The sequence below is a fragment of the Gracilinanus agilis genome, chromosome 1, assembly GCF_016433145.1.
Source record: "Gracilinanus agilis isolate LMUSP501 chromosome 1, AgileGrace, whole genome shotgun sequence".
NCBI classification, from domain to species: domain Eukaryota; kingdom Metazoa; phylum Chordata; class Mammalia; order Didelphimorphia; family Didelphidae; genus Gracilinanus; species Gracilinanus agilis.
Genome location: NC_058130.1, coordinates 98,032,636 through 98,057,487, shown reverse-complemented (window position 1 = coordinate 98,057,487; position 24,852 = coordinate 98,032,636). Strand labels below are relative to the sequence as shown.

The following is a 24,852-nucleotide window of genomic DNA, read 5'->3' as shown; positions in this document are numbered from 1 at the left end:
AGTCTGTCAGTTCCCCTCAGGCTGGCTAATCTTGTCTGTGGAGATGGTTTGACTGGGGTATGGTCTTTAATTCTACAGCTTCTTGGATCTGTAGTTGAGAGCTGAGTAAAAGGTGGACACTAAAGGTGGATGAGCCACCCTGAAAAGTGCTTGGTAAACCCTCATACATGCTAGTCCTCCTGGAGCACCCCATATACCCTAATGTACTATAAAAACCTCAGAAGTAGAGATCATGATTTATTCATTATTTGTCCCATAGTTATAGTAATTTCCCCTGCTTTGGAATGGAAGGTGGTAGCTTAAATAATTGTTGTATCAATGAAATATCACTAGAGATTAAATCTTTAAAAATATGATTTGTTTTTCATTTTAATAACAAATTTCCACCAAAATTTTCTGAAGTCTCCCTTTTTCTCTCCCCTCTCCTGGACCTGGCAAGCAATTCACTCTGAATTATACATGTATTATCATGCAAAATATTTCCATTTTATTCATTTTTATAAGTGAATAATCTTATAAAACCAAAACCCCCAAACATATGACCAAATAAACAAGTAATAATCATATGCATTTATCTGCATTCCTACTCCAACAGTTCTTTCTTTTGAGGGTGGATAGCATTCTTTTTCATAAGCCCCTCAGAAATGTTCTAGAATGGTGATGGGCAAACTATTCCCCCTCGCCCAGATCCAGGTTCTAGTTTGCCCATCACTGCCTTAAGCAATTCCCTGGATCTGGGCGAGGGGGGATAGTTGGCCCATCACTGTTCTAGATCATCATGCTGTGATTAGTAGCAAAGTCTTATTACATTTGATTGTTCTGCAATATTGCTGTTACTATGTACAATGTTTTTTATCGATTGGACAATGACTTGGATTCTTATAAATTTGACTTAGTAGTTTATATATTTGAGAAAACACATCTTTATGAGAGAAATTTGTTATAATTTTTCCCTCATTTTGGTGTTTTCCTTCTAATCTTGATTTTGTTTATACAACATTTAAATTTAATGTAATCAAAATGATTCATTTTACATCTTGTAATGTTCTCTATGTCTTGTTTGGTCATAAATTCTCCATAGATCTGACAGGTAAACTATTCCATGTTACCCTGATTTACTTATACTATCATTCTTTATGTTTAAATCACATACCCATTTTGACCTTAATCTTGTTATAAATAAAAGGTGTGAGACTGATCTAAGTTTTGCCATACTGTTTTCCAGTTTTCCCAGTTTTTTTTCAAATAGTGAGTTCTTGTCCCAAAAGCTGGAATCTTTGGGTTTATCAAACACTAGATTGCTGAGGTAATTTATCCCAAATCTATTGATCCATTTTTCTATTTCTTAGGCAGTACCAGATTCTTTTGATAATTAATGCTTTATAGTACAATTTAAGAGCTGGTATCACTAGGCTACCATCCTTCACTTTTTTTTTTTTATTAGTTCCCTTGATGTTCTTGACCTTTTGTTCTTCCTGATGAATTTTGGGTATTTTTCTAGTGCTATAAAATAGCTTTCTGATAGTTTGGTTGCTATGGCACTGAATAAGTAAATTAATTAGGTAATTAGTAAATAGTAAATTAGGTAGGATTGTTATTTTTATTATATTAGTTCAGTCTAACCATGAGCAAATTGACATTTTTTCCAGTTGTTTATGTAACTTTATTTTTGTGAAAAGTGGTTTGTAATTGTGTTCATGTAATTCCTGCATTTGTCTTGGCAAATGGATTCCCAATTTTATATTGTCTACAGTAATTTTTTTTTTTTAGTTTTTTTTTTTTAACATTTATTAATATTCATTTTTAACATGGTTACATGATTCATGCTCCTCCTTTTCCCTTCAAGCCCCCCCCTACCCATGGCCGATGCGCATTTCCACTAGTTTTGTCATGTGTCCTTGATCAAGACCAATTTCCAAATTGTTGGTAGTTGCATTGGTGTGGTAGTTTCGAGTCCACACCCCCAATCATGTCCACCCTGACCCATGCGTTCAAGCAGTTGTTTTTCTTATATGTTTCCTCTCCTGCAGTCCTTCCTCTGAATGTGGGTAGCTTTCTTTACCATAAATCCCTCAGAATTGTCCTGGGTCATTGTATTGCTGCTGGTACAGAGGTCCATTACATTCGATTTTACCACAGAATGTCAGTCTCTGTGTACAATGTTCTTCTGGCTCTGCTCCTTTCGCTCTGCATCAGTTCCCGGAGGTCTCTCCAGTTTGCCTGGAACTTCTCCAGTTTATTATTCCTTTTAGCACAATAGTATTCCATCACCCGCATATACCACAGTTTGTTCAGCCATTCCCCAATTGAAGGACATACCCTCCTTTTCCAATTTGTTGCCACCACAAAAAGCGCAGCTATGAATATTTTCGTATAAGTCTGTTTATCTATGATCTCTTTGGGGTACAAACCCAGCAATGGTATGGCTGGATCAAAGGGAAGGCATTCTTTTATAGCCCTTTGAGCATGATTCCAAATTGCCAGCCAGAATGGCTGGATCAGTTCACAACTCCACCAGCAATGCATTAATGTCCCAATTTTGCCACATCCCCTCCAGCATTCATTACTCTCCCCTTCTTTCATTTTAGCCAATCTGCTAGGTGTGAGGTGATACCTCAGAGTTGTGTCTACAGTAATTTTAAATCCAATTAAATAGAGTTTCTCTTTCTAACTCTTGCTGCTGAACTTTCTTGGAAATATATAGAAATGCTGATGATTTGTGTGGGTTTGTTTTGTATCCTGCAACTTTGCTAAAGTTATTGATTATTTCATCTAATTTTTTGGTTGATTTTCTAGGATTCCCTAAGTGTGCCTTCATATCATCTGCAAAGAGTGATGATTTAGTTTCCTTATTGCCTACTTTAATTCCTTCAATTTCTTTTCTTCTCTAATTGCTAAAGCTAGCGTTCTAATACAATATTAAATAATAGTGGTAATAATGAGCATCCTTGTTTCACTCCTTAATTTCTTTCTTTATCCTTATCTTAGGGAAGGAAGGCTTCTAACTTATCCCCATTGAAGATGATTTCTTGCTGATGGTTTTAAATAAATACTTATTATTTTAAGGAAAAGTCCTTTTATTCCTGTCCTTTCTAGTGTTTTTTAGGAATGGGTGTTGTATTTTGTCAAAGGCTTTTTCTGCCTCAGAGATTAATTTGAAAGAATATCACTATAGTTTAATTGTATAAGCATAACCATTGCTTTTTTGACCTTTTTTTCCTTTTCAGTAAATAATGGCTCTATTTGCTTTAGGTTCAGGGTTTCTCCTGCTTTTTTTTTTTTACTGTGTTTAAGTATACTATCTTGTTATTGTGAACACTTTTCCTTGGCAGAGATTTCACTAAGATTAAGGCTTTATTTGTATTTTGCAGTATGTTCAAGCAGATGCTCCTACCAATAAAACTTTGGCGGGGCTGGTAGTACAGCTTCTACAGTTTCAAGAAGATGCCTTTGGGAAACATGTCACCAATCCTGCCTTCACCAAACTTCCTGTAAGTAGTACATTGAGCACATTGCTGTATCAATTTTATGTACCTGCTTCTTAACATGGTATTTATATTCCTAATGTGCAAAAATATAGCAATTTCCTAGATTCTTGTTATTGAGGAGTCTGGTGCAGTGGATAGAGTCCTGGGCTTAAAGGCACAAGGACTCCTTCCTGAGTTCAAATTTGGCCTCAGACACTTGTTAGCTATGTGACCCTGGGTATTATAAGGAAAAATTAGATATTATATAGATATATATTAAGTTGTGGTCGCCAGGAATCAATCAGATCTAGACTGATTCCATAATTAAAACAGACCCAAGTCAGGATCGGTTTTATGGTAGTTTATTTACAATTAGGAAGGTCAAAGGTAAGAAGAAAGAGAGAAAAACTGGTTCAGACCAGCGGAGATCCTGGCTGAGTGAGAATTAAAAGAATAATTAAATTAAGCTATTAGCCACAAGACCTTAGCAAGGAGGCAAAGAAGCCTCCTTGAGGCAGGGACTCTGGAAATGCCAAGGTAGGCCAAAGGAAGTCAGCCTAACTTACCCATGTGACAATTCAGAGGGGAAGCTGCCTGAGGTCTCAGCTGAGCTCCTTCTGCACCAAGTTCAAAGCACGAACTGCCTCAACAGGAAGTTACCATCATACTTGAAGAGATAGCATCTTTCATCACTTCCTGGGAGTCCACCTCTTAATTCAAGTGGACAAATGGCAGCCTCATACTGGTTTTTGGACTGCCCCTTGTTCTTAATTTGTTACTTATTGTGGGTAACTCATCTCCCCTCCCCACTAAGGGAGGTGGGGATGACATTATCTCTGGTGGCTAGAGTTTTAACTATGTATGGGCTTGAGCTAATTCCATTTACACATGGGCAAGTCCCTTAATTCTTTTTTCCTCATCTATAAAATGAGCCAGAGAAAGAAATGGCAAACCATTTCAATATCTTTGCCAAGAAAATTCTGAATGGGACCACAAAGAGTTAGGTATGCCTGAAAATGACTGAACAATATCAACAACAAAGACTCTTAATAATGCTTAAAATGCAAGAATGGTAAGAATTTAAAAAGAAATCAGTCATTTAAAATTTTATGAACCCCATTGCATTTTCAACAGTGAACCAGGATCTCACAAATCAGAATATATATTCTCTATGTTGATGAATTCTCAAATCTCCTTATCTAGCCCTCACTTTCATGATGATCTACAGTCACATCTCCAACCACCCATCATTATATATTTTCCAACTGGATGCCCTGTAGACATCTTTTTTAAAAACACTTCTTTTTCAATTACACATAAAAACAATTTTTGACAATTATTATCTGACATTTCTCAATTCAGATTTTCTCCCTCCCCCCCTTCCCCAAGGCAGTAAGTAATCTGATATAGGTTATACCAATACTTTCATGCAAGATATGTTTCTGTATTGCTCATGTTGTGTAGGCATACACAAATCACACATAAAACAAAAATCTCGTGAAGGAAATTAAAGTAGAAGATGGCATGCTTTCATCTATACTCGGGATCCAGCAGTTCCTTCTTTAGCCATGGATAGCATTTTCATCCTGAGTCCCTTGTGGTTATTTTGGAGACTTGAATTGCTGATAATGGTTTAGTCCTTCACATTTGATCTTCATATATTATTTCTGTTGCTGTAATTGTTTGTCATTTCTTACGGTGCAATAGTATTTCATTACAACTATGTACCACAAATTGTTCTTTGCTTCCCCAAGTGATGGGTCACCCTTCTGTTTCCAATTCTTTGCCACAAAAAAAGAGCTACTAAAATATTTTGGTACAGATAGGTCCTTTTCCCTTATCTCTGATCTCTTTGCGATACTGACCTAGTGGTATTACTGGTTCAAAGGGTTTGTACAGTTTTATGGCTCTTTGAACCTGGTTCCACATTGCTCTCCAGAGTGATTGTATTTTTCACAATTCCACCAACAGTGTATTAGTGTTTGGAGTTGAAGCCGTCCACCGACTCCACGAAGATTCCTAGTGGGTTGGACACTCAGAAAGGGGAACCAAGGACTGAGTGAAAATGGGTTACGGGTTAAGGATTATTGGAAAGAGAATATAAGGCGAGAATAAAGACACACAGACACAGAAAGTTTTGGCATAAGGTAGACAGACAGCGAGTAAGCTCTGATGGTCAAGAGCTTCATGGTTAGGAGCTCTGATGGTTGAGAGCTCTCTTGCCAACTGATGTCTTGTCACTTTTATTGGGGTTACAACAGTATGGGGGGAAGGGGAGAGGCCAGTGGCCTGATACATTAACATTATGAGGTAATCATCATAAAATGCAAACTACCAAAATCTGAAACAATAGGTAGAGCTAAGATCAGGATCCAGGGTGGATAGGGCCTAAGGCATCTACTGATGTTTGATACCTATGTTAATTGATCATTGAAGGAAAAGTAAGGAGACTGAGATAACTGACTCTCTTCTGGGGTGTAGCCTTAGGGAAGGGCTAGGGATTTGGCAAGGTCAACATTCAATTTGACTCAGGATTGCAGAGATCAATCATTAGCAGTATAAGAGTTAAGTTTTTGAATACTTCTTAAAATAATATCACAATTAATGTATACCTGGATTGCTACAGGAGTTATCCTGAAACCTTGCTTTATTGATTATAGTTTAATCATTCAGTTGATTCTCATATAATATTTCTGTTACTATATAGTGTTCTCTGCTCTTTTCACTTTGCATCATTTGTCCTATAGATATCTTAAACTCAGCAGGTCCAATCTTTTAGAATAGAATAGAATCCTAGGTTCTATCTTTTCCTCTAAATCTTTTCCCTTTCTACATTTACACATTACTCTTGAGGGAACTACTATCTTCCTAGTTCCTCAAGAGCAAGATGTCTTTTCCTTTCTTTGTATCTGTAGCATTTAGCACAGTAGCTGGCAAATAGCTTGCAGCCTGGGTGTCATCCTCAGCCCTTCACTCTCACTCCTTTTCATCCTCATCCTTCTACTCCTACTCCATTCCTGCTCACCAATGCAGAGTCCAAAGATGACTCCAAAGGAGAAGTCTTGGACAGGAAGTTCAGGACTTTTAATAGTCCTTTTTTTCCCTGTCACTTCCTGTCCCTTCCCCACTTTACAGGAACCAATTGCAGTCTTTCAATTTGCTTAGCACTTCCCCGGGGCTGGGCAGTGGCCTTTAGAGGGGGAACTGTCATGTAGGGGTACTTTAAATTCTTCATTTGATTAAGTAAAAATAGGCAAGGAGAGAGTTAATCCTATTTTCACAAAGACAAAGATGGTACACAGGGCACTCTGGACGTGCTGCTGTGGTGGGGACCCCTCCCCCACAATTTGTTATCAGAAAGGCAGAGGGACTTGGGCAGAGCTGCTCCCTACCACCTCTCCAAAAGTGTTTGCTTATTTTCACAGCCTGTTTATTCACTTTGATCGTCATGTTAAAGTTGGGCTCTCCTAACCTGAGAGCAAGAAGGCAGTGTTCTAAACTTCAGACTTTTTCAGTGCTACTGTTTTCAGAGCTAGTTCTGGAGTCTGCAGGTTTGCAGTGCTTCCAAGGTGGTGTTATCCTGGGAGAGGTGTGGTCCTTGGTTTCTTGGTCTGCACTCTGGTCTTTAACCAGGAAGAGTCCCTTCTATCCTGCCAGCTACAAGTACTAGTGTGCCTTTCTGCCCTGAGACTGAGACTCAGAACTGCTTATGGACAATAGGGTTGCCAGTCAATACTAGTAGCATCCAGTGCCAGCAGAGGATTCCCTGTAATCTTTTTCTAATTGGTTGTCCAGCCCCTATAACTGTCTTTGGGCTGAGAGCTCCTGAAGCTACTGTTGCTACCTCCAAGGCCCACAGCTGGTGCTCTGGGTCTGTGGCTGCTCCAGTGTTGTAGGCCTCTCTGATGGACCTCCTAAGGTGTTTTAGGCTGGGAAAATGTCTCTCTCTGACCTGTGGGTGATTCTGCCATTTCAAAATTTTATCTGATGCCTTATTTTAACGTTTTTAGGAGTCAATATATGAACTGTTCCAAAATTTGAACTGATGCGTTATTTTAAAGTTTTTAGGAGGGAATTGTGGCCTATACTCTGTTATCTTGGTTCTGCCTTTAGTCAAAATAGTTTGGAAATAGTTTTCTATAAATGGAATTCTTGTAAATATCTAAAAACAGCGAATCTCTTGGGACTACTAGTCTTATGTGGGCTTATCCTGAAATTTACCTGATTTTGCATATGTAATATATGTAATTATTTAAGTACACTCCCAAAACAAAATAAAACAAATTAAAAAAAACTCTTTATGGAGAAAGATTGTTTTATATTTGTCTTGGTTTTCCTAGACTTTTCTACCTTTCAGATAGCAGATATATAATGAATGCTTGTTGCTTGATAGTAAAATCAATTTTTTCTATCTTTATCTCTGGTTTTAGATACAGATTGTGATTTTTTAGTTTTCCTTAAAAGTAAAGGATTATTTTCAAGAGTTATAGGGGGGCAGGTGGGTGGCTCAGTGGATAGATCCAGGCCTCAGACACTTCCCAGCAGTGTGACCTAGTGCAAGTCATTTAACCCCCATTGCCTATCCCTTATCACTCTTCTCCCTTCGAACCAATATGTAGTACTGATTTTAATATAGAATATAAGGGTTTAAAAATTATTTGTTAGTTTCTCAAAAGATGAATAAATAATTTCAGTCATGAATCCCACCTGGGTTTTTATAAATTAGAAGTGAACTATTATAAAACTTTTCACTTGTATAACTCATTATTGTATTGTTTTCAGGCAAAGTGCTTCATGGATTTCAAAGCTGGAGGCACCTTGTGTCACATTCTTGGGGCTGCTTACAAGTATAAAAATGAACAGGGATGGTAAGCTTTTTTTATCATTTGCTAATATGAAGATAACATTGAAGTTACAAAGATTATATCCAGTCTGCTTCAGTGTGAAACTTTTCATAGGGAATAAGATTAATAAATTTCAAGATAGTGTTGTCTATCTTGAGATATTAAATTTATTTCATACCTAACTTTAGAGAGGTATTTTATTTCTAATTTGAACAATTAGTTATAACATGTAGCTATATTTATATTAAAAAATAACTATTAATATTAAACTTTAAAAATTCTTTTATTTAATGGATCTTGTAGTTTTCTAATTTTTATCAAGTAAAATGATCCTACATTGTTGATGGAATATTATTTTACTAATATCTTGTGGTACTTTAGTTTGTAATTGCAGTAATTCCAGAAATAAAATTATATTTAATATTATAAAGTTACATATGAGTATAATAGCAGAGTGTAGATTTATAAACAATAGTATTTGCATAGTTAAATTTGCCTGAGGACCATCTATTAATATATATACATGGGAGTCAGTTTTATTTCAGAATATGTACTTCTGGCCCATTGGCTTGTATTTTTCACTGATTAACATATCTTGTTCTTTGTCTAATCTCCAGGCCTACCTATCTGAGCAAACTATGATGGGCCTTTTCTTGAGTTTTGCATAGTCATTGACAACTTAAGGGTCAACTCTTCGGCATAAAAACCAATGAACACTATCCTTCAACCCCTTCAAAATAAATTATAGGCCCTCACCCCTTCTTTGGGGTTTGAAGGTGTAGATCAAGAGAACAAGATGATCTCCTGGGCCTAGTCATAGCATGTGTTCCTTTTGGAGCCCTAATGCTTGGTTGTGTTGCTGATGCATATTGGAAGGAACTAGCTAAATAATTCTCCTTGAGACATAAGTTATACGTTAGTCATTCAGATCGATTTATAGTCATTCAAAGGCTACTTAGAGGTATTATAATCTATATATTAAAGTACTACCACATTGTATTATACCCAGTAGTCCTAAATAGTTGCTTGAATGAAGCTTATTCCACAGCTACCAGTGCTAGCACCTCAAAGATGTTGTCTTTAAAGCTTGCTCTGTCATGTGTATTTATTTCTTTTGATTTTTAAAGTTTTATTGAAGCCTTTGCTTTTGTTTCACATTAGTTTCTGAATATTCCCTTTCCCATCACTCAGGAAGCCTTCTTTTTCAACAGAGAAAATAATATTATATATACATATTCCCAAAAATAATTAATATATATAAATTATACTATTTTATAATGTAATATATCCTCTTTTACTAGTAGAAGAGCATATACTCTATAAATAATATATGTTATGCTGTCCTTCTGAATTCAGTAAAAGCAATGGACACAATAGACTAAATATCTGTAGTCCTCTACCTCTATACCCAAAACTTGGAATTAACTTTTTCTTATTTTTAAAAATCTTTTAAGTCATTTTTCAAAAAATCTCCTATAAAAAGCCCATCACCTTCATGAATTCTACTCAGATTAAGTTAGAATGAGTATTCATTTGCTTTAAAAAAATTTTTAGTTGATGTTCCCATTTTACTAAGAAAATAATAAAGGGAAAACCAGAAAGAGGTTTGGATTATGTGAGGAGAGAGCAGAGAAAGGCATGTTTTTTCATTTTCCCTACTTGGTTCTCCATTTCTAATTAGAATATAATATATTCAAGTAATGTGAAATTTAAATCTTAACATGGTTTCTGCTGGTAATACTCAATTGCCTTCACTTTTCTATTCATAATTCATAAAGATACACTGAGCTAATGAGAAGATACCCTTCTGTCTTGTGAAAAGGAACAATTTAAGATCAGAGCTGAGAATTCAGGGCTTTGAATATTTTCCCCTACTTACGTATTTCATGTTCTTTCCCTCTCCCCCAAACCTTTCCCCTAACCCCCCTTAGCTCATGCACAATTCCACTGGTTTTTACATGTGTCATTGATCAAGATCTAATTCCATATTATTGATAGTTGGACTACAGTTATTGTTTAGTGTCTTCATCCCCAATAATATCCCCATCAGCCCATGTGTTCAAGCAGTTGTTTTTCTTCTGTGTTTCTCCTCCCACAGTTCTTCCTCTGAATGTGGCTAGTTTTCTTTCTCATAAGTCCCTTAGCCTTGCTCTAGATCATTGCGTTGCTGCTAGTAAAGAAGTCTGTTATGTTCGATTGTACTAAAGTGTATCAGTCTCTGTGTACAATGTTCTCCTGGATCTGCTCCTTTCACTCTGCATCAATTCCTGGAGGTCATTCCATATATTACCAGTTTTGCCTGAATAGACCTAGGAGTTGGGGAATTGTTCTTTTATGTTCTCTTTAATTCTATATTTTGACATTTGTATATTATATATGTAATATATATATATACATATATATATTCAACATTGACAGCTCAGTTCAGCAGACATTTATTTTAACTATTACATGCAAAGTACTGTGCCATGCAGTGGAATGACTAAGAAAAAAAGTTTCTGTCCTTAGGGTGCTGGGAAGAATACCATATATAGAGAGATTGGATGAAATAAGGATTTTGAGAGGTAAAGAAGATAAATAAGTTAGTTTTGGAGTCTTCTTGATGGGAATGCATAGAAGCAGAAAAGGAATTTTGAATCCAGGAAACTGCTAGCAGTACTGTTTGCCTCAAAATGAATGAACAGAAGTAATGTAAGGTAAAGCTGTAAATATATGTAGGAGACTGATTTTGTAGAGATTCAAATGATAGGTTAAGATATTTGTAGTTTATGCGAGGGAGAATAAAGAGCTGCCCAAATGCTTTTGAATGCTGTAGTTTAAGCCATTCTGTAGGAAAATTGATTATTTTGACCCCTTTGTGGATAATTCATTATATACCTGAGAAGTTAGAAATAGCAAGGAAATAAATTAAAAGAAATTCCCACAAGAGGTGAAAAGGGCCTGAAACAGGGCTAGGTAGCCATGTAAAAGGACAGATATGAGAGATGTTATCAAAGTAAAATTAAAAATGTGACTGTAATTGAATGTGGAGAATAAAAAAGAGGAGAAAATCTAGGTTGTGAACCTCAGTGATTAGAAGAATGGTGATACTCTCAAAAGAAATAAGGCAATTTGGAGGAAGTACCAGTATAAGGAAAAAGATAAGTTGGAGACTTTGAGTAGGCATTTGGTGTGCAGATATGAAGAGAACTAGGGGAGTCATGCCAGCTCAAAGGTTGAGAGTCACTCACATTGTAGTTGTTAATGCTGCAGTTGTGGTATTTCATTGAGGTAGATGGAATAGTATTATATTACAAATGAAGAAATTGATGTATAGGAGGGTTGAATGGAATGAAAAAGGATTTATTTAGCACTTGATATGTACCACTCACTATGCTATGTTTTGGAGATTAAAATAAATAAAATCCTTCCCTGCCCCCATAGAACCTATATTTTGGGGAGATAATATAATGGAAAGTTATTGTTTATGTTCAGTTTATGACAAATGGAAAAGCTAAGATTTCAAATTGTGATAGATGGACATAATATATTATGCTATATAAGACATGTCAAACTGATTCAGAGAACCTTTGATGGTATGAACTGACATGGAATGAAGTGAGCAGAACAGGGTAACAATTAAACAAGAACAGCAGATTTAGGGAGTAATATAGAAAGAAGAGCTATTTATCTTTAATGATATAGCTTAAAAAATATGGATAACCAATTTTTTGTGTGTAAGCAAACCAATACCAGGAATTAAGTTAAATTTCCTTCCTCTCTTCCCCAAATAAAGTAAAAGGAAAATAATAATTTGAAATGTTCTAGGATCATTTCTCAACAACAGTTGAACTGTGAGTCAAAAGATGCTAATCCATTTGTTCCTGTGTATTCTTGTTTAGAATAGTTTCACTGTACTCACAGTCTATTCATTCTGCTTATGCAGATAGAGCTAGTGAGAATGGTTGGTTTTCCTTGCATTCTTGGACAGCTATAAGGACCTTGGAATATTCACTTTGACTTCTTTGTGTCTATTTTGTTGCATAGTAAATCTGGAATAATACTATTGTGGTATTGAAGACCTTAATATAAGACTTCTTTTTAAGTGAAACTGTTTCTAGAGTATTTTTGTCCTTGACTTTATAACTTTCACTACCAAATGAGCCTTTACTTCTTTTCATTTCCCCCTTTTAAAAAGGTAGAACTGATTCCTGCCTATCTCTTGATAATAGCTTAGCGAGGTGAAACATGGAATTTACATTAAATTATTTCCAGAGCAAAAATATTAATTCCATTTCCTAACTGATATACACCACTTTCTTTTAAAGACATCTTCTTTTTCCAGCTCTGTCTTTTAATGATAGTATACTTAAATTTAAAAACTTTTGTTTTCCTCTTTCAACCTGACTTTAAAGGTTACCCTCACACATGAAATATGGTTCCACTGTGTGAAAATATAACTTCTTATGATGCTTTTCCTTTCTTAAATTATTTTAAATTCCCATCAGTAAAGCCAAAAAAAATTATCTTTTAGTAGATTTTTCTTTGAAGAGCTAGTATTGTTTCTGTGAATCTTTAAGGTTCCTTCAGATTTAGGAAGTTAGTTAAAACAAAAGAAAACTAGAATTATTTCATGCAGTTAACATTTAATTTCACTGGTTTTATAATTTAGTATGTCTTTTCCCTTGAAATATGGAAGTATTTATTGGTAAAATGTACGTGCAAAATTTTCTTTGTTGAGCAAATAATTTATGAGGACTTTCTTGGATGCATTGTTTTTAAGTGCCATTTTCTTATTAGATCAGTCTCTTTACAAAATTGAACAAAGTGGTCTATAAATATTGCTTTTTGAAATAATAAATTTAATTCCAATTATTTTCTTCATTTTTAGGAGAAGGTTTGACCTGCAGAATCCATCCCGAATGGATCGAAATGTGGAGATGTTTATGAACATTGAAAAAACACTAGTGCAGGCAAGATATTTATTAACTTTTCAACTTAGATAATAACCTAACAGTTTCCTAAATGTCCTATTTTGTTAGATTTCCCAGAGTTAGGTTTTCAGGGAAGAAATCAGAAGTATTTCTGAAATTTACTTTGTTTTTGTAGAATGTTTTTATTATAAATATGTAAACAGATAATACAGTTGTTAAATTATGGTGGGATAGAAAGCAGAGAGTATAATTGGTAAATTATGATGGGATAATTATAAAACTTATATTTATTAGCTTCACATGAACTTTTCCCTATTTGAATTTTATACATGCTTACATACCATGCACTTAATAACCATATTTTCTTTATCATTTTTCTCCTTAATGAGTTAGTCATGGCTAATCTATTGTGTTGAATGTTTAACAAATAAATTATAATTTTAATTAATGGAATGTCAAATTTGAGTCAACAAAATGAAGATTAGAATGGATCATTGGTAGGAGAAGCAGCATAGTGTAGTACATTGAGAGCCTGCTTTCTTTGTTAAGAAAAGTCAGCTGATTTTTTGTTTTATATTTGCACATGAGACATAATACAATTTTTAAACCCCTGTTTTTTCCTACAACTGGAAGTGGAATAAGAGACTTTGATTAATACTTTTCCTCAAGGTCCATTTTCTAATAAGTTAAAATTTTTTCTCTGAATGCACTTATTCTAAACTTATAAACACTGGAATAAGTCTTAAGACTCTAGAAAGAGGGATTAGCTAACCATTGTTTTATCTGAATGTCCTGCATATGCTCCTTGGATTAATTTTGGAATTCGAGAGACAGTCCATAATGTAAGGGGCAGAATGTGGAGGGGGAGGAAATAAAAGGTTTGGACTAAATTTATCAGAGTGTGGTTACCAGGAATTAATTAATTCCAAGTGATTTTTTTTAGCAATTTATTTATAAAATAGAGGGAAAGAGTGACAAGTATAAAAATGAGAAAGAGGACAGAGTAAGAGATCTAGCTTAATGAGCTAGACTGGTGATGGGCAAACTATTCCCTGCAGGCCAGATCCAGGCCTATCTCTGCCTTAAGCAATTCCCTAATAACTACATCTGGATGTGGGGGCATAGTGAGTTTGCCCATCACTGATTTAGACTGTGTGCTCAAGCCCTGGCTTTACTCCTGCAGAGCTCCAGAAGCCCCTTTCAGAGGTCCTAAGGGTCAATTAATGAGAGTTTTAGCCACAAGGCCTCCTCCCAGATAAGGGACCCCTCCCAAGGTTAGTACACTACTCCAGGGTAGCCAGGGAAGGGAGTCAGCCTATTTCACTCACCTAGGTGGTAGTCCTAATAGAAATAGAGAGCAGTCCTCAGCCATCACTCCTCCAGGGTCCAGTTGAAGGCTAAAGACCTCCTCACAGGAAGTTCTTGCTACTTATAAAGACCATTCCTTTTGTCACTTCCTGTGCCTTCCTCTCACTTTACTTGTACCAGTTACTGCTAAAGCTTTGCTTAGGACTGCCAGGGGGCAGTCAGTAGGTTCTTATTCTTCACTCATTGTAGCACAGTGGGTCATAGACCTCCCCATACTTAAGGATAAGTGGTATATAAGCTTCTAGTGATTAAATCTAAAAAAGGGCAGGGGAGAATTAATCCCATCTTCACAATAGCTAGGTTGTTTTCTGCCATTAAACAAAAAATATTTAAATCTTTTTTCTCTTTTTCAGAACAATTGTTTAAGCAGACCTAACATCTACCTCATTCCAGACATTGAACTGAAGTTGGCTAACAAACTAAAGGACATTGTCAAAAGACATCAGGTAGAACACTGCTCCAGAACTTTTGCATAATATATCTAAGACTTTTTCAAAAAGGCACTTCCTTGACCTTCTTTGTCTAGGTGTCTGTTAAAATATGAATTGGTGCTCAGGGTCTCTTGTACCAACAGAGTTTCTTCCATTCATTTTGCATTCTTATATTAAATCTTCATGAAGGTTATTTTAGTACCTTATTGATACCCTCCACTTTCCCTAATTACTTTTCTTTTTTATTAATTTATTTTTTTCAATTACATGTAGAAACAATTTTTTTTAAAAACCCTTACCTTCCGTCTAGGAGTCAATACTATGTATTGGCTCCAAGGCAGAAGAATGGTAAGGGTAGGCAAGGGGGGTCAAGTGACTTGCCCAGGGTCACACAGCTAGGAAGTGTCTGTGGCCAGATTTGAACCTAGGACCTCCCATCTCTAGGCCTGGTTCTCAATCCACTGAGCTACCCAGCTGCCCCCTAGAAACAATTTTTGACAATTGTGTTCTGACATTTTATGATTCAGATTCTCCCCCTCTCCAAGGCAATAAATAGTCTGAAAAGGTTATACCAGTGCTTTCATATGGTATACATTTCCATATTCCTCGTGTCGTGACTGAAAACATACCATACATACTATAAGGAACTCATGATGAAAATAAAGTGGAGGATTGTGTGCAATCAAAATCCAATAGTTCCTTCTTTGGCCATGGATAATGTTTTATTGTGGACTCTAGGTCACTTTTTTTAGAGCTATGGAAATCATAATGTTCTCTTTGTATCAGCAAGATATTTAATGATCTATATGATCTAACCAAAAATAAAATAGTTGTAAGATAGCCAACTTTTACTCAGGAGCAGACTTATGAATTTGTTTTTCTTAAGTTATAAGGAAATCTCTACCTCCTATTCTCTTTGACCCTTAAATTTGCATTTGTTTTACCAGTACTCCCAATCAAATCTTAGAGCTTAAGCCCTGGCAGTTTGATGTAGGAGAAAGAGCCCTGCTCTAAGATTCTAAAAGTTCCAGTCCTGTGGTTTTTTTTTTTTTTTTTTTTTTAATGACCTTGTACAAATTACAGTCTCTGTGATTCTTGTAATTTGGAAAACCCTTTCTTTTTTCTTCTTGAATTTTGTGAGTTGATTTAATGCTTGTTGATTTTTTTTCATTTACTGTTTCCCTTGGTTTTTTGTTAAAATATTAAATGTCCAAATTGTCTGTTATTTTGGCTTACCTATTTTCCATTCAGTTTTCTGACTATCAAGAACGTATCATTACTACATATGTAGTACATGCTTAATTGTTTACTTTTATTTTCTTCATTACCATTACTATAGTTATTTAGAATTTGATATAAATAAATTATTTTCCTAGTGTTGTCTTAATCTTTCTCTTTGTTCATTTATGTTTTCCAGGGAACATTCACTGATGAAAAATCAAAAGCCTCTCATCACATTTATCCTAATCCTACCTCACCAGAGGATGGTAAGTCAGTGTTTGTTTACCATTATGATAACATACAGAAAAGATTTCATAATCAGATACCATGCTTAAATATAATCCTTTTTTTTAAAACATTTATTAATATTCATTTTTAACATGGTTACATGATTCATGCTCCTACTTTCTCCTTCACCCCCCGCACTTCCCCTCCACCCATGGCCGATGCACATTTCCACTGGTTTTATCATGTGTCATTGATCAAGACCTATTTCCAAATTGTTGGTAGTTGTATTGGTGTGGTAGTTTTGAGTCTACATCCCCAATCATGTCCACCCCAACCCATGCGTTCAAGCAATTGTTTTTCTTATATGTTTCCTCTCCTGCAGTCCTTCCTCTGAATGTGGGTAGCATTCTTTACCATATATCCCTCAGAATTGTCCCGAGTCATTGCATTGCTGCTGGTACAGAAGACCATTACATTCGATTTTACCACAGTATATCAGTCTCTGTGTACAATGTTCTTCTGGCTCTGCTCCTTTCGCTCTGCATCAGTTCCTGGAGGTCTTTCCAGTTCACATGGAATTCCTCCAGTTTATTATTCCTTTGAGCACAATAGTATTCCATCACCAGCATATACCAATTTGTTCAGCCATTCCCCAATTGAAGGACATACCCTCCTTTTCCAGGTTTTTGCCACCACAAAGAGCGCAGCTATAAATATTTTCATACAAGTCTGTTTGTTTATGATCTCTTTGGGGTACAAACCCAACAATGGTATGGCTGGATCAAAGGGCAGGCATTTTTTTATAGCACTTTGAGCATAGTTCCAAATTGCCAGCCAGAATGGTTGGATCAGTTCATAACTCCACCAGCAATGCATTAATGTCCCAATTTTGCCACATCCCCTCCAGCATTCATTACTCTCCCCTGTTGTCATTTTAGCCAATCTGCTAGGTGTGAGGTGATACCTCAGAGTTGTTTTGATTTGCATTTCTCTAATTATTAGAGATTTGGAACACTTTCTCATGTGCTTATTGATACTTTTGATTTCTTTACCTGAAAATTGCCTATTCATGTCTCTTGCCCATTTATCAATTGGGGAATGGCTTGATTTTTTTTTTATACAATTGATTTAACTCCTTATATATTTGAGTAATTAGACCCCTGTCAGAGTTTTTTGTTATAAAGATTTTTTCCCAATTTGTTGTTTCCCTTCTGATTTTGACTACGTTGTTTTTGTTTGTACAAAAGCTTTTTAGTTTAATATAATCAAAACCATTTAATTTACATTTTGTAATTTTCTCTAACTCTTGCTTGGTTTTAAAATCTTTCCTTTCCCAGAGATCTGATACTATTCTGTGTTCACTTATTTATAGTTTCCCTCTTTATATTCAAGTCATTCACCCATTCTGAATTTATCTTGGTGTAGGGTGTGAGATGTTGATCTAAACCTAATCTCTCCCATATTGTTTTCCAATTTCCCAGCAGTTTTTGTCAAATAGTGGATTCATATCCCAAAAGTTGGGCTCTTTGGGTTTTTCATAGACTGTCTTGCTGATGTCATTTACCCCAAGTCTATTCCACTGATCCTCCCTTCTGTCTCTTAGCTAGTACCATATTGTTTTGATGACAGTTGCTTTATAGTATAGTTTACTATCTGGTACTGCTAGGCCCCCTTCCTTCATATTTTTTCATTATTTCCCTTGATATTCTTGACCTTTTGTTATTCCAAATAAAATTTGTTATAGTTTTTCCTAATTCAGTAAAGGAGTTTTTTGGTAGTTTGATAGGTATGGCGCTATATAGGTAAATTAATTTGGGTAGAATGGTCATTTTTATTATGTTAGCTCCTCCTACCAATGAGCAATCAATGGCTTTCCAATTGTTGAGATCCAGTTATGTTTGGAAAGTATTTTGTAGTTGTTTTCGCATAATCCCTGTATTCATTTTGGTAGATAGATTCCTAAGTATTTTATATTGTCTAGGGTGATTTTAAATGGTGTTTCTCTTTCTACCTCTTGCTGCTGTGATGTGTTGGAAATATATAGAAATGCTGATCATTTACGTGCATTTATTTTGTATCCTGCAACTTTGCTAAAGTTGTTGATTATTTCTACAAGCTTCTTAGTTGATTCTCTAGGATTTTTTAAGTAGACCATCATATCATCTGCAAAGAGTGATAGCTTAGTCTCCTCATTGCCTATTTTGATACCTTCAATTTCTTTTTCTTCTCTAATTGCTATTGCTAGTGTTTCTAGTACTATGTTGAATAATAGAGGTGATAATGGGCATCCTTGTTTCACTCCTGATCTTATTGGGAAGGCTTCTAATTTATCCCCATTGCATAGGATGCTTGTTGATGGTTTTAGGTATATACTGTTTATTATTTTTAGGAAAGGTCCTTCTATTCCTATACTTTTCAGTGTTTTCAATAGGAATGGATGCTGTATTTTGTCAAAGGCTTTTTCAGCATCTGTTGAGATAATCATGTGATTTTTGTTTGTTAAACTGTTGATATGGTCAATTATGTGGATGGTTTTCTTAATGTTGAACCATCCTTGCATTCCTGGTATAAATCCCACCCGATCATGGTAGATGATCTTCTTAATTACTTGCTGGAGTCTCTTTGCTAGTATTCTATTTAAGATTTTTGCATCTATGTTCATTAGGGAGATTGGTCTGTAGTTTTCTTTCTCTGTTTTTGATCTCCCTGGCTTTGGAATCAGTACCATGTTTGTGTCATAAAAGGAATTTGGTAGGGCTCCTTCTTTGCTTATAATATCAAATAATTTGTAATAGTATTGGGATTAGTTGCTCTTTGAATGTCTGATAGAATTCACTTGTGAATCTATCAGGTCCTGGTGATTTTTTCTTGGGGACTTCTTTGACGGCTTGTTCAATTTCTTTTTCAGATATGGGATTGTTTAGGTATTCTATTTTTTCTGCTGTTAATCTATATTTTTGTAAATTATATTTTTGTAAATATTCATCCATATCCCCTAGATTGCTATATTTATTGCCATATAATTGGGCAAAATAGTTTTTAATGATTGCCTTAATTTCCCCTTCATTAGAGGTGAGGTCTCCCTTTTCATCTTTATACTGTCAAATTTGGTTTTCTTCTTTCCTTTTTTTAATTAGATTGACCAGCACTTTGTCCATTTTATCTGTTTTTTCAAAATACCAGCTTCTAGTCTTATTTATTAATTCATTAGTTCTTTTACTTTCAATTTTATTAATTTCTCCCTTGATTTTTTAGTATTTCTAATTTAGTTTTCATCTGGGGATTTTTAATTTGCTCGCTTTCTAGTTTTTTGAGTTGCATGCCCAATTCATTAATCTCTGCCCTCCCTAATTTGTGAATATATGCACTCAAGGACCTTGGCTGCATCCCACAGAGTTTGGTAGGATGTCTCATCACTGTCATTCTCTTCAGTGAAACTGTTGATTGTTTCTATGATTTCTTCTTTGACTAATTGGTTTTGGAGAATCATATTATTTAATTTCCAATTAGTTTTTGATTTTCCTGTCCAGGTGCCCTTACTAATTATTATTTTTATTGCATTATGATCTGAGAAGGTTGCATTTATTATTTCTGCTCTTTTGCATTTGTTTGCAATGTTTCTATGCCCTATTACATGGTCAATCTTTGTGAATGTACCATGTGCAGCTGAAAAGAAGGTGTATCCTTTTTGTCACTATTTATTTTCCTCCACATATCAATTAAATCTTAATTTTTCTAGGACTTCATTCACCTCTCTTTCACCTCTCTTACCTCTTATTTATTTTTTGGTTTGATTTATCTAGATCTGAAAGAGGAATATTTAGATCTCCCACTATTATGGTTTTACTATCTATTTCCTTCTTGAGCTCTGCCAGTTTCTCCTTTATGAATTTGGATGCTCTGCCACTTGGTGCGTACATATTGAGCAGTGTTATTTCCTCATTGTTTAAACTGCCTTTAATCAGGATGTAATGACCTTCCCTGTCTTTTTTAATCATATCTATTTTTACTTTGGCTTTGTCAGAAATCACAATAGCCATTCCTGCCTTCTTTTTCTCATTTGACGCCCAAAAGATTTTGCTCAAGCCCTTAACCTTAAACTTATGTATGTCCACCCGCCTCATATGTGTTTCTTGTAGACAACATATGGTGGGATTTTGGTTTCTAATCCACTCTGCTATTTGCTTCTGTTTTATGAGCGAGTTCATCCCATTCAAATTCAGATTTACAATTATCAGTTGTGCATTCGCTGACATTTTTGTATCCTCCCCTAGTCCTACCCCTTCTTCTTAAACTATTTCCTTTTATACCAGTGGTTTGCTTTAAGCCAGTATCCCTTATCCCCTCCCTTGATTAACTTCCCTTTCTACCCCCTCCCTTATTATTCCCCCCTTTTTATTTTTAAAGATCTAATGAATTCCCTTCCCCTTCTTCTCCCCTCCCTTTTTAGACCTCCCCACTCCCCTGCTCCCCTTGGTTTATCCCTTCTGACTTTCTCAGTAGGGTTAGAAAGAATTTTATATCCCAATGGATAATAAAGCTACTCTTCCCTCTCTGGGTTGATTACACTGAGAGTAAGGTTTAAATATTACCTCTTAATGGTCTCTTCCTCTCCTTCTTATAATAGTATTTGTCCCCTCCCCTTCCCATGCCCTCTTTGTATGTACTAGAATATCCTATTTTTCTTATTCACTCAAGTTTCTCTTGGTGTCCCCTACTATTCACCCCCCCCTCTTTCCCACCCCCTATGTCATCTTAGACCATTTAGTATTCCACCCTCTCCCTATGAATTATTCTTCTGATTACTATAATAGTGAATAGAGTTCACTACAGAGAATTATACATAGTATTTCTCCACATAGGAATACAGATAATTAGATTTTATTGAAGCCCTTAAAGAGGCAAATTTAAAAATTCTGAGTTTTCTTTCTTTCCCCTCTGTTTCTTATTTACCTTTTCGTGTTTCTCTTGATTTTTGTGGTTGGATATCAAACTTTCCATTTAGTCCTGGTCTTTTCTGTGAAAATACTTGGAAATCTTCAATTTTGTTGAATGCCCATACTTTCCCCTGGAAATATATAGTCAGTTTTGATGGGTAGTTTATCCATGGTTGAAGGCCCAGTTCTCTTGCCTTTCTGAATATCATGTTTCAAGCCTGTGGGTCTTGTAGTGTGGAGGCTGTCAGATCCTGTGTGATCCTGATTGGTGCTCCTTGATATTTGAATTGTCTCTTTCTGGCTTCTTGTAAGATTTTTTCTTTTACTTGGAAGCTCTTGAATTTGGCTGTTATTTTCCTTGGGGTTGTCTTTTCTGGGTCTAGTGTAGAGGGTGATCTATGGATCATTTCAATGTTTATATTGCCCTCTTGTTGTAGAACTTCAGGGCAATTTTGCTGAATAATTTCCTTTAATATGGAGTCCAAATTTCTATTTATTTCTGCTTTTTCAGGAAGACCAATGATTTTCAAATTGTTTCTTCTTGACCTGTTTTCTTGATCTGTCAATTTCTCATTGAGATATTTCATGTTTCCTTCTATTTTATCAGTCTTTTGGCTTTATTTGTTCTTGCTGTCTTGAGAGATCTTTAGCTTCTAATTGCTCAATTCTAGCCTTTAGGGACTGTATTTCAGTTATAATCTTTTGGTTTTCCTTTTCAATCTGGTCATTTCTGGTCTTCAGTTGACTTGCCTCACTTTCCAATTGTGAAATTCTGCCTTTTAAACTGTTATTTTCTTGCCAGATCTCTTCCATCTTTCTCATCATCTCAAATTTGAACTCTTCAATAGCTTGTGACCAGTTTTCATTATTGTGGGAGGGTCTGGATGTGATTACTTGTTTGTTCTCCTCTGCTGTTTGCTCTGCTGTCTGGACTTTCTCTGTGTAAAAGTTGTCCAGTGTTACAGATTTCTTCTTGATGATCTTTCTCTTTTGGGGTTCTTGAGAATGGCTTGCCATTGTTAGCCCTGCGCCCTCTCAGGTTTTTCCTCACACCCAGAGTCTGTTTGCGTTCTCTAGGCTCTTGAACTCTCAGATCTCGTTGTTCTCAGGGTCAAGCCTCCTGGTGGCCCCCTTGTTTGTTCTGTCTGAGGCTCCTTTAATAGTTTCAGGGCGCTGTTTCCACAGTCGTTAACCCCTCTGCACTGGGTCCTCTCTCAAGGTCCACTCCTGTGCTCAGGATCCATGGACTCAAGAGCCTGCGCTCAGGGTCTGCGTTCAAAGTCTGCGTGTTCTTTAGCCTCTTGGGGTCTTAAGTCTTGCTGCTCTCACGAACAGGCCCTGGTTACCCCAGGTAGCTGCCAAGGAGTTAATGGGTGCCCCAAGCTTGCTCTAGCTCTTGTGCGCTGGCTTTGGCACTGTAGGTGGTGTGGGGTGGGGGAGGGGGTTGCTCAACTTGCGTTTTAGTGAGAGCTGTTTCACCCCCTTATAGCATGGAAATGCCCCGATTCCATGTACCTTCAATGCTGCGCCCTGTTGTGGAGTTCCTTCATTCCTCTGGATTTGTTTTTATGTCTTCTTGAGGAGTCCTGTATGTTTCGGTTAGGAGAGGTTAAACAGCTGCTTTTTTCTCTGTCGCCATCTTAACCAGGAAGTCAGGAGCTATAATCCTTTTTTTAAAAAATGATTCTTTGTACTTTGGAAAACTTTGCCTCAGTGAATTGGTACAACATGCTTTGAAGAATAGTTATACTTAGGAATTGAGGACCTGCGACAAATCTTTTATGGAGGAAGGTTTTCCTCAGTGCATTTTAAGTGCTATTTTATATGGATTCATATAAACTTTTTCAACTTATTATATGCCCCATGGACTACCTTTTGTCATTTTCTTTGTTTTAAATTTATTTTTATTTTATTGATTGGAATTACGAAAATTTTTCCATGGTTACATGATTTCATAGTGTTTCTGCTCCCACAGTTTTTTCTCTGGATATGGATAGTGTTTTTTCTCATAAGTCCCTCAGAAATGTTTTTAATCATTGCATTGCTGCTAATGGAGAAGTCCATTACAATAGATTGTGCCACAGTCTATTAGTCTCTGTGTATAAGGTTTTCCTGGTTCTGCTCCTTTCACTCTGCATCAATTCCTGGAGGTCATTCCAGTTCACATAGAATTCCTCCAGTTCATTATTCCTTTTAGCACAATAGTATTCCATCACCAACAGATACTACAATTTTGTTCAGCCATTTCCCAAATTGAAGAGCATCCCTTTGTTTTCCAATTTTTTTGCCACTACAAAGAGCGCGGCTATAAATATTTTTGTACAAGCTTTTTTCCTATTATCTCTTTGGGGTACAAACCTAGCAGTGGTATGGTTGGATCAAAGAGTAGGCAGTTTTTTAAAGCCCTTTGGGCATAGTTCCAAATTGCCTTCCAGAATGGTTGGATCAATTCATGGCTCCACCTGCAGTGTATTATTGTCCCTATTTTACCACATCCCCTCCAACATTTATTACTTAACTTTGCTGTCATGTTAGCCAATCTGCTCAGTGTGAGGTGTGGTACCTGAATTGTTTTGATTTGAATTTCTCTAATTATAAGAGATTTAGAACACTTTCCTTTTGCCATTTTCAAATGATCATTTCTCTAGTTTACCAAATAGCTCTCACTGCATTCTGGCCAATGCTGTACAAGATTCACAGAACATTAGAATTAGAAGGCCACTTCAGTGGCCATCTAGTCCCATCTCTTTAAGTTTAAAATATAGCTACTACCAAATAGCTAGGCTTTTTCAGTTATCTGCTTCAGTTTTTGATTGCTCCCATCCAAAGGTACTCTTACCTATCTTTGGGATTCTGGTGTAAAAGTGACCAACCTTCCAGTTTGGCTCATTTTTCTTTAGGTCTGTCCCTATTAGATCTGGAATTACCTATTGCTTGAGAACATAGCAGGTAGACCCCCGTTAAGTTATCACATTGGAAAACTCTACAAGGGACACTCCGGTGTTAATAGGCTTATTTCTATCTCCCTCTCTTGACTTTAGATGGAAAAATGACTCATTTTTCCATAGAGTTCCCTGAACATGACTCTCTTGTTCTTTCTTGATCTCTTAGATTAATTATTGGAAAACATGAGACAATACTTCCTATTCCCTCTCTGTCATCTTTCTGATCCTCTTAGTGTGATGATGATTAAATGAAAAATATGTGGCTTCCAATAAATATTATAATCTTTTACAGTTGGGGGAAAAAAAGACTTCATTAATACAAAGTTGAAGCCATCAACCAATTATCAACCTCTTTGTCTCTGGACCTGGGTCTAGAGACAGGGACCTTCAAAGATAAAAGAACGGAGGCTTGAGAGAACTTTCCCAAGAACTAAGACTGAAATTGGTCCTCACATCCAAAGTTATGTGCTATGAGAGCTGACAAAAAGATTCATTATG

The 24,852-nt window shown here is 36.0% G+C and overlaps 1 protein-coding gene across 1 annotated transcript in view; it reads left to right on the top strand.

Annotated features, from left to right (window-relative positions):
- SMARCC1 (SWI/SNF related, matrix associated, actin dependent regulator of chromatin subfamily c member 1) overlaps positions 1-24,852 on the top strand; it is a 159,774-nt gene that overhangs the window by 5,724 nt on the left and 129,198 nt on the right. Inside the window, exons 2-6 of the mRNA XM_044682816.1 lie at positions 3,372-3,491; positions 8,250-8,335; positions 13,182-13,263; positions 14,946-15,038; positions 16,441-16,510. Of these exons, the coding sequence (XP_044538751.1) occupies positions 3,372-3,491; positions 8,250-8,335; positions 13,182-13,263; positions 14,946-15,038; positions 16,441-16,510 (451 nt within the window). The remainder of the gene's footprint in view (positions 1-3,371; positions 3,492-8,249; positions 8,336-13,181; positions 13,264-14,945; positions 15,039-16,440; positions 16,511-24,852) is intronic.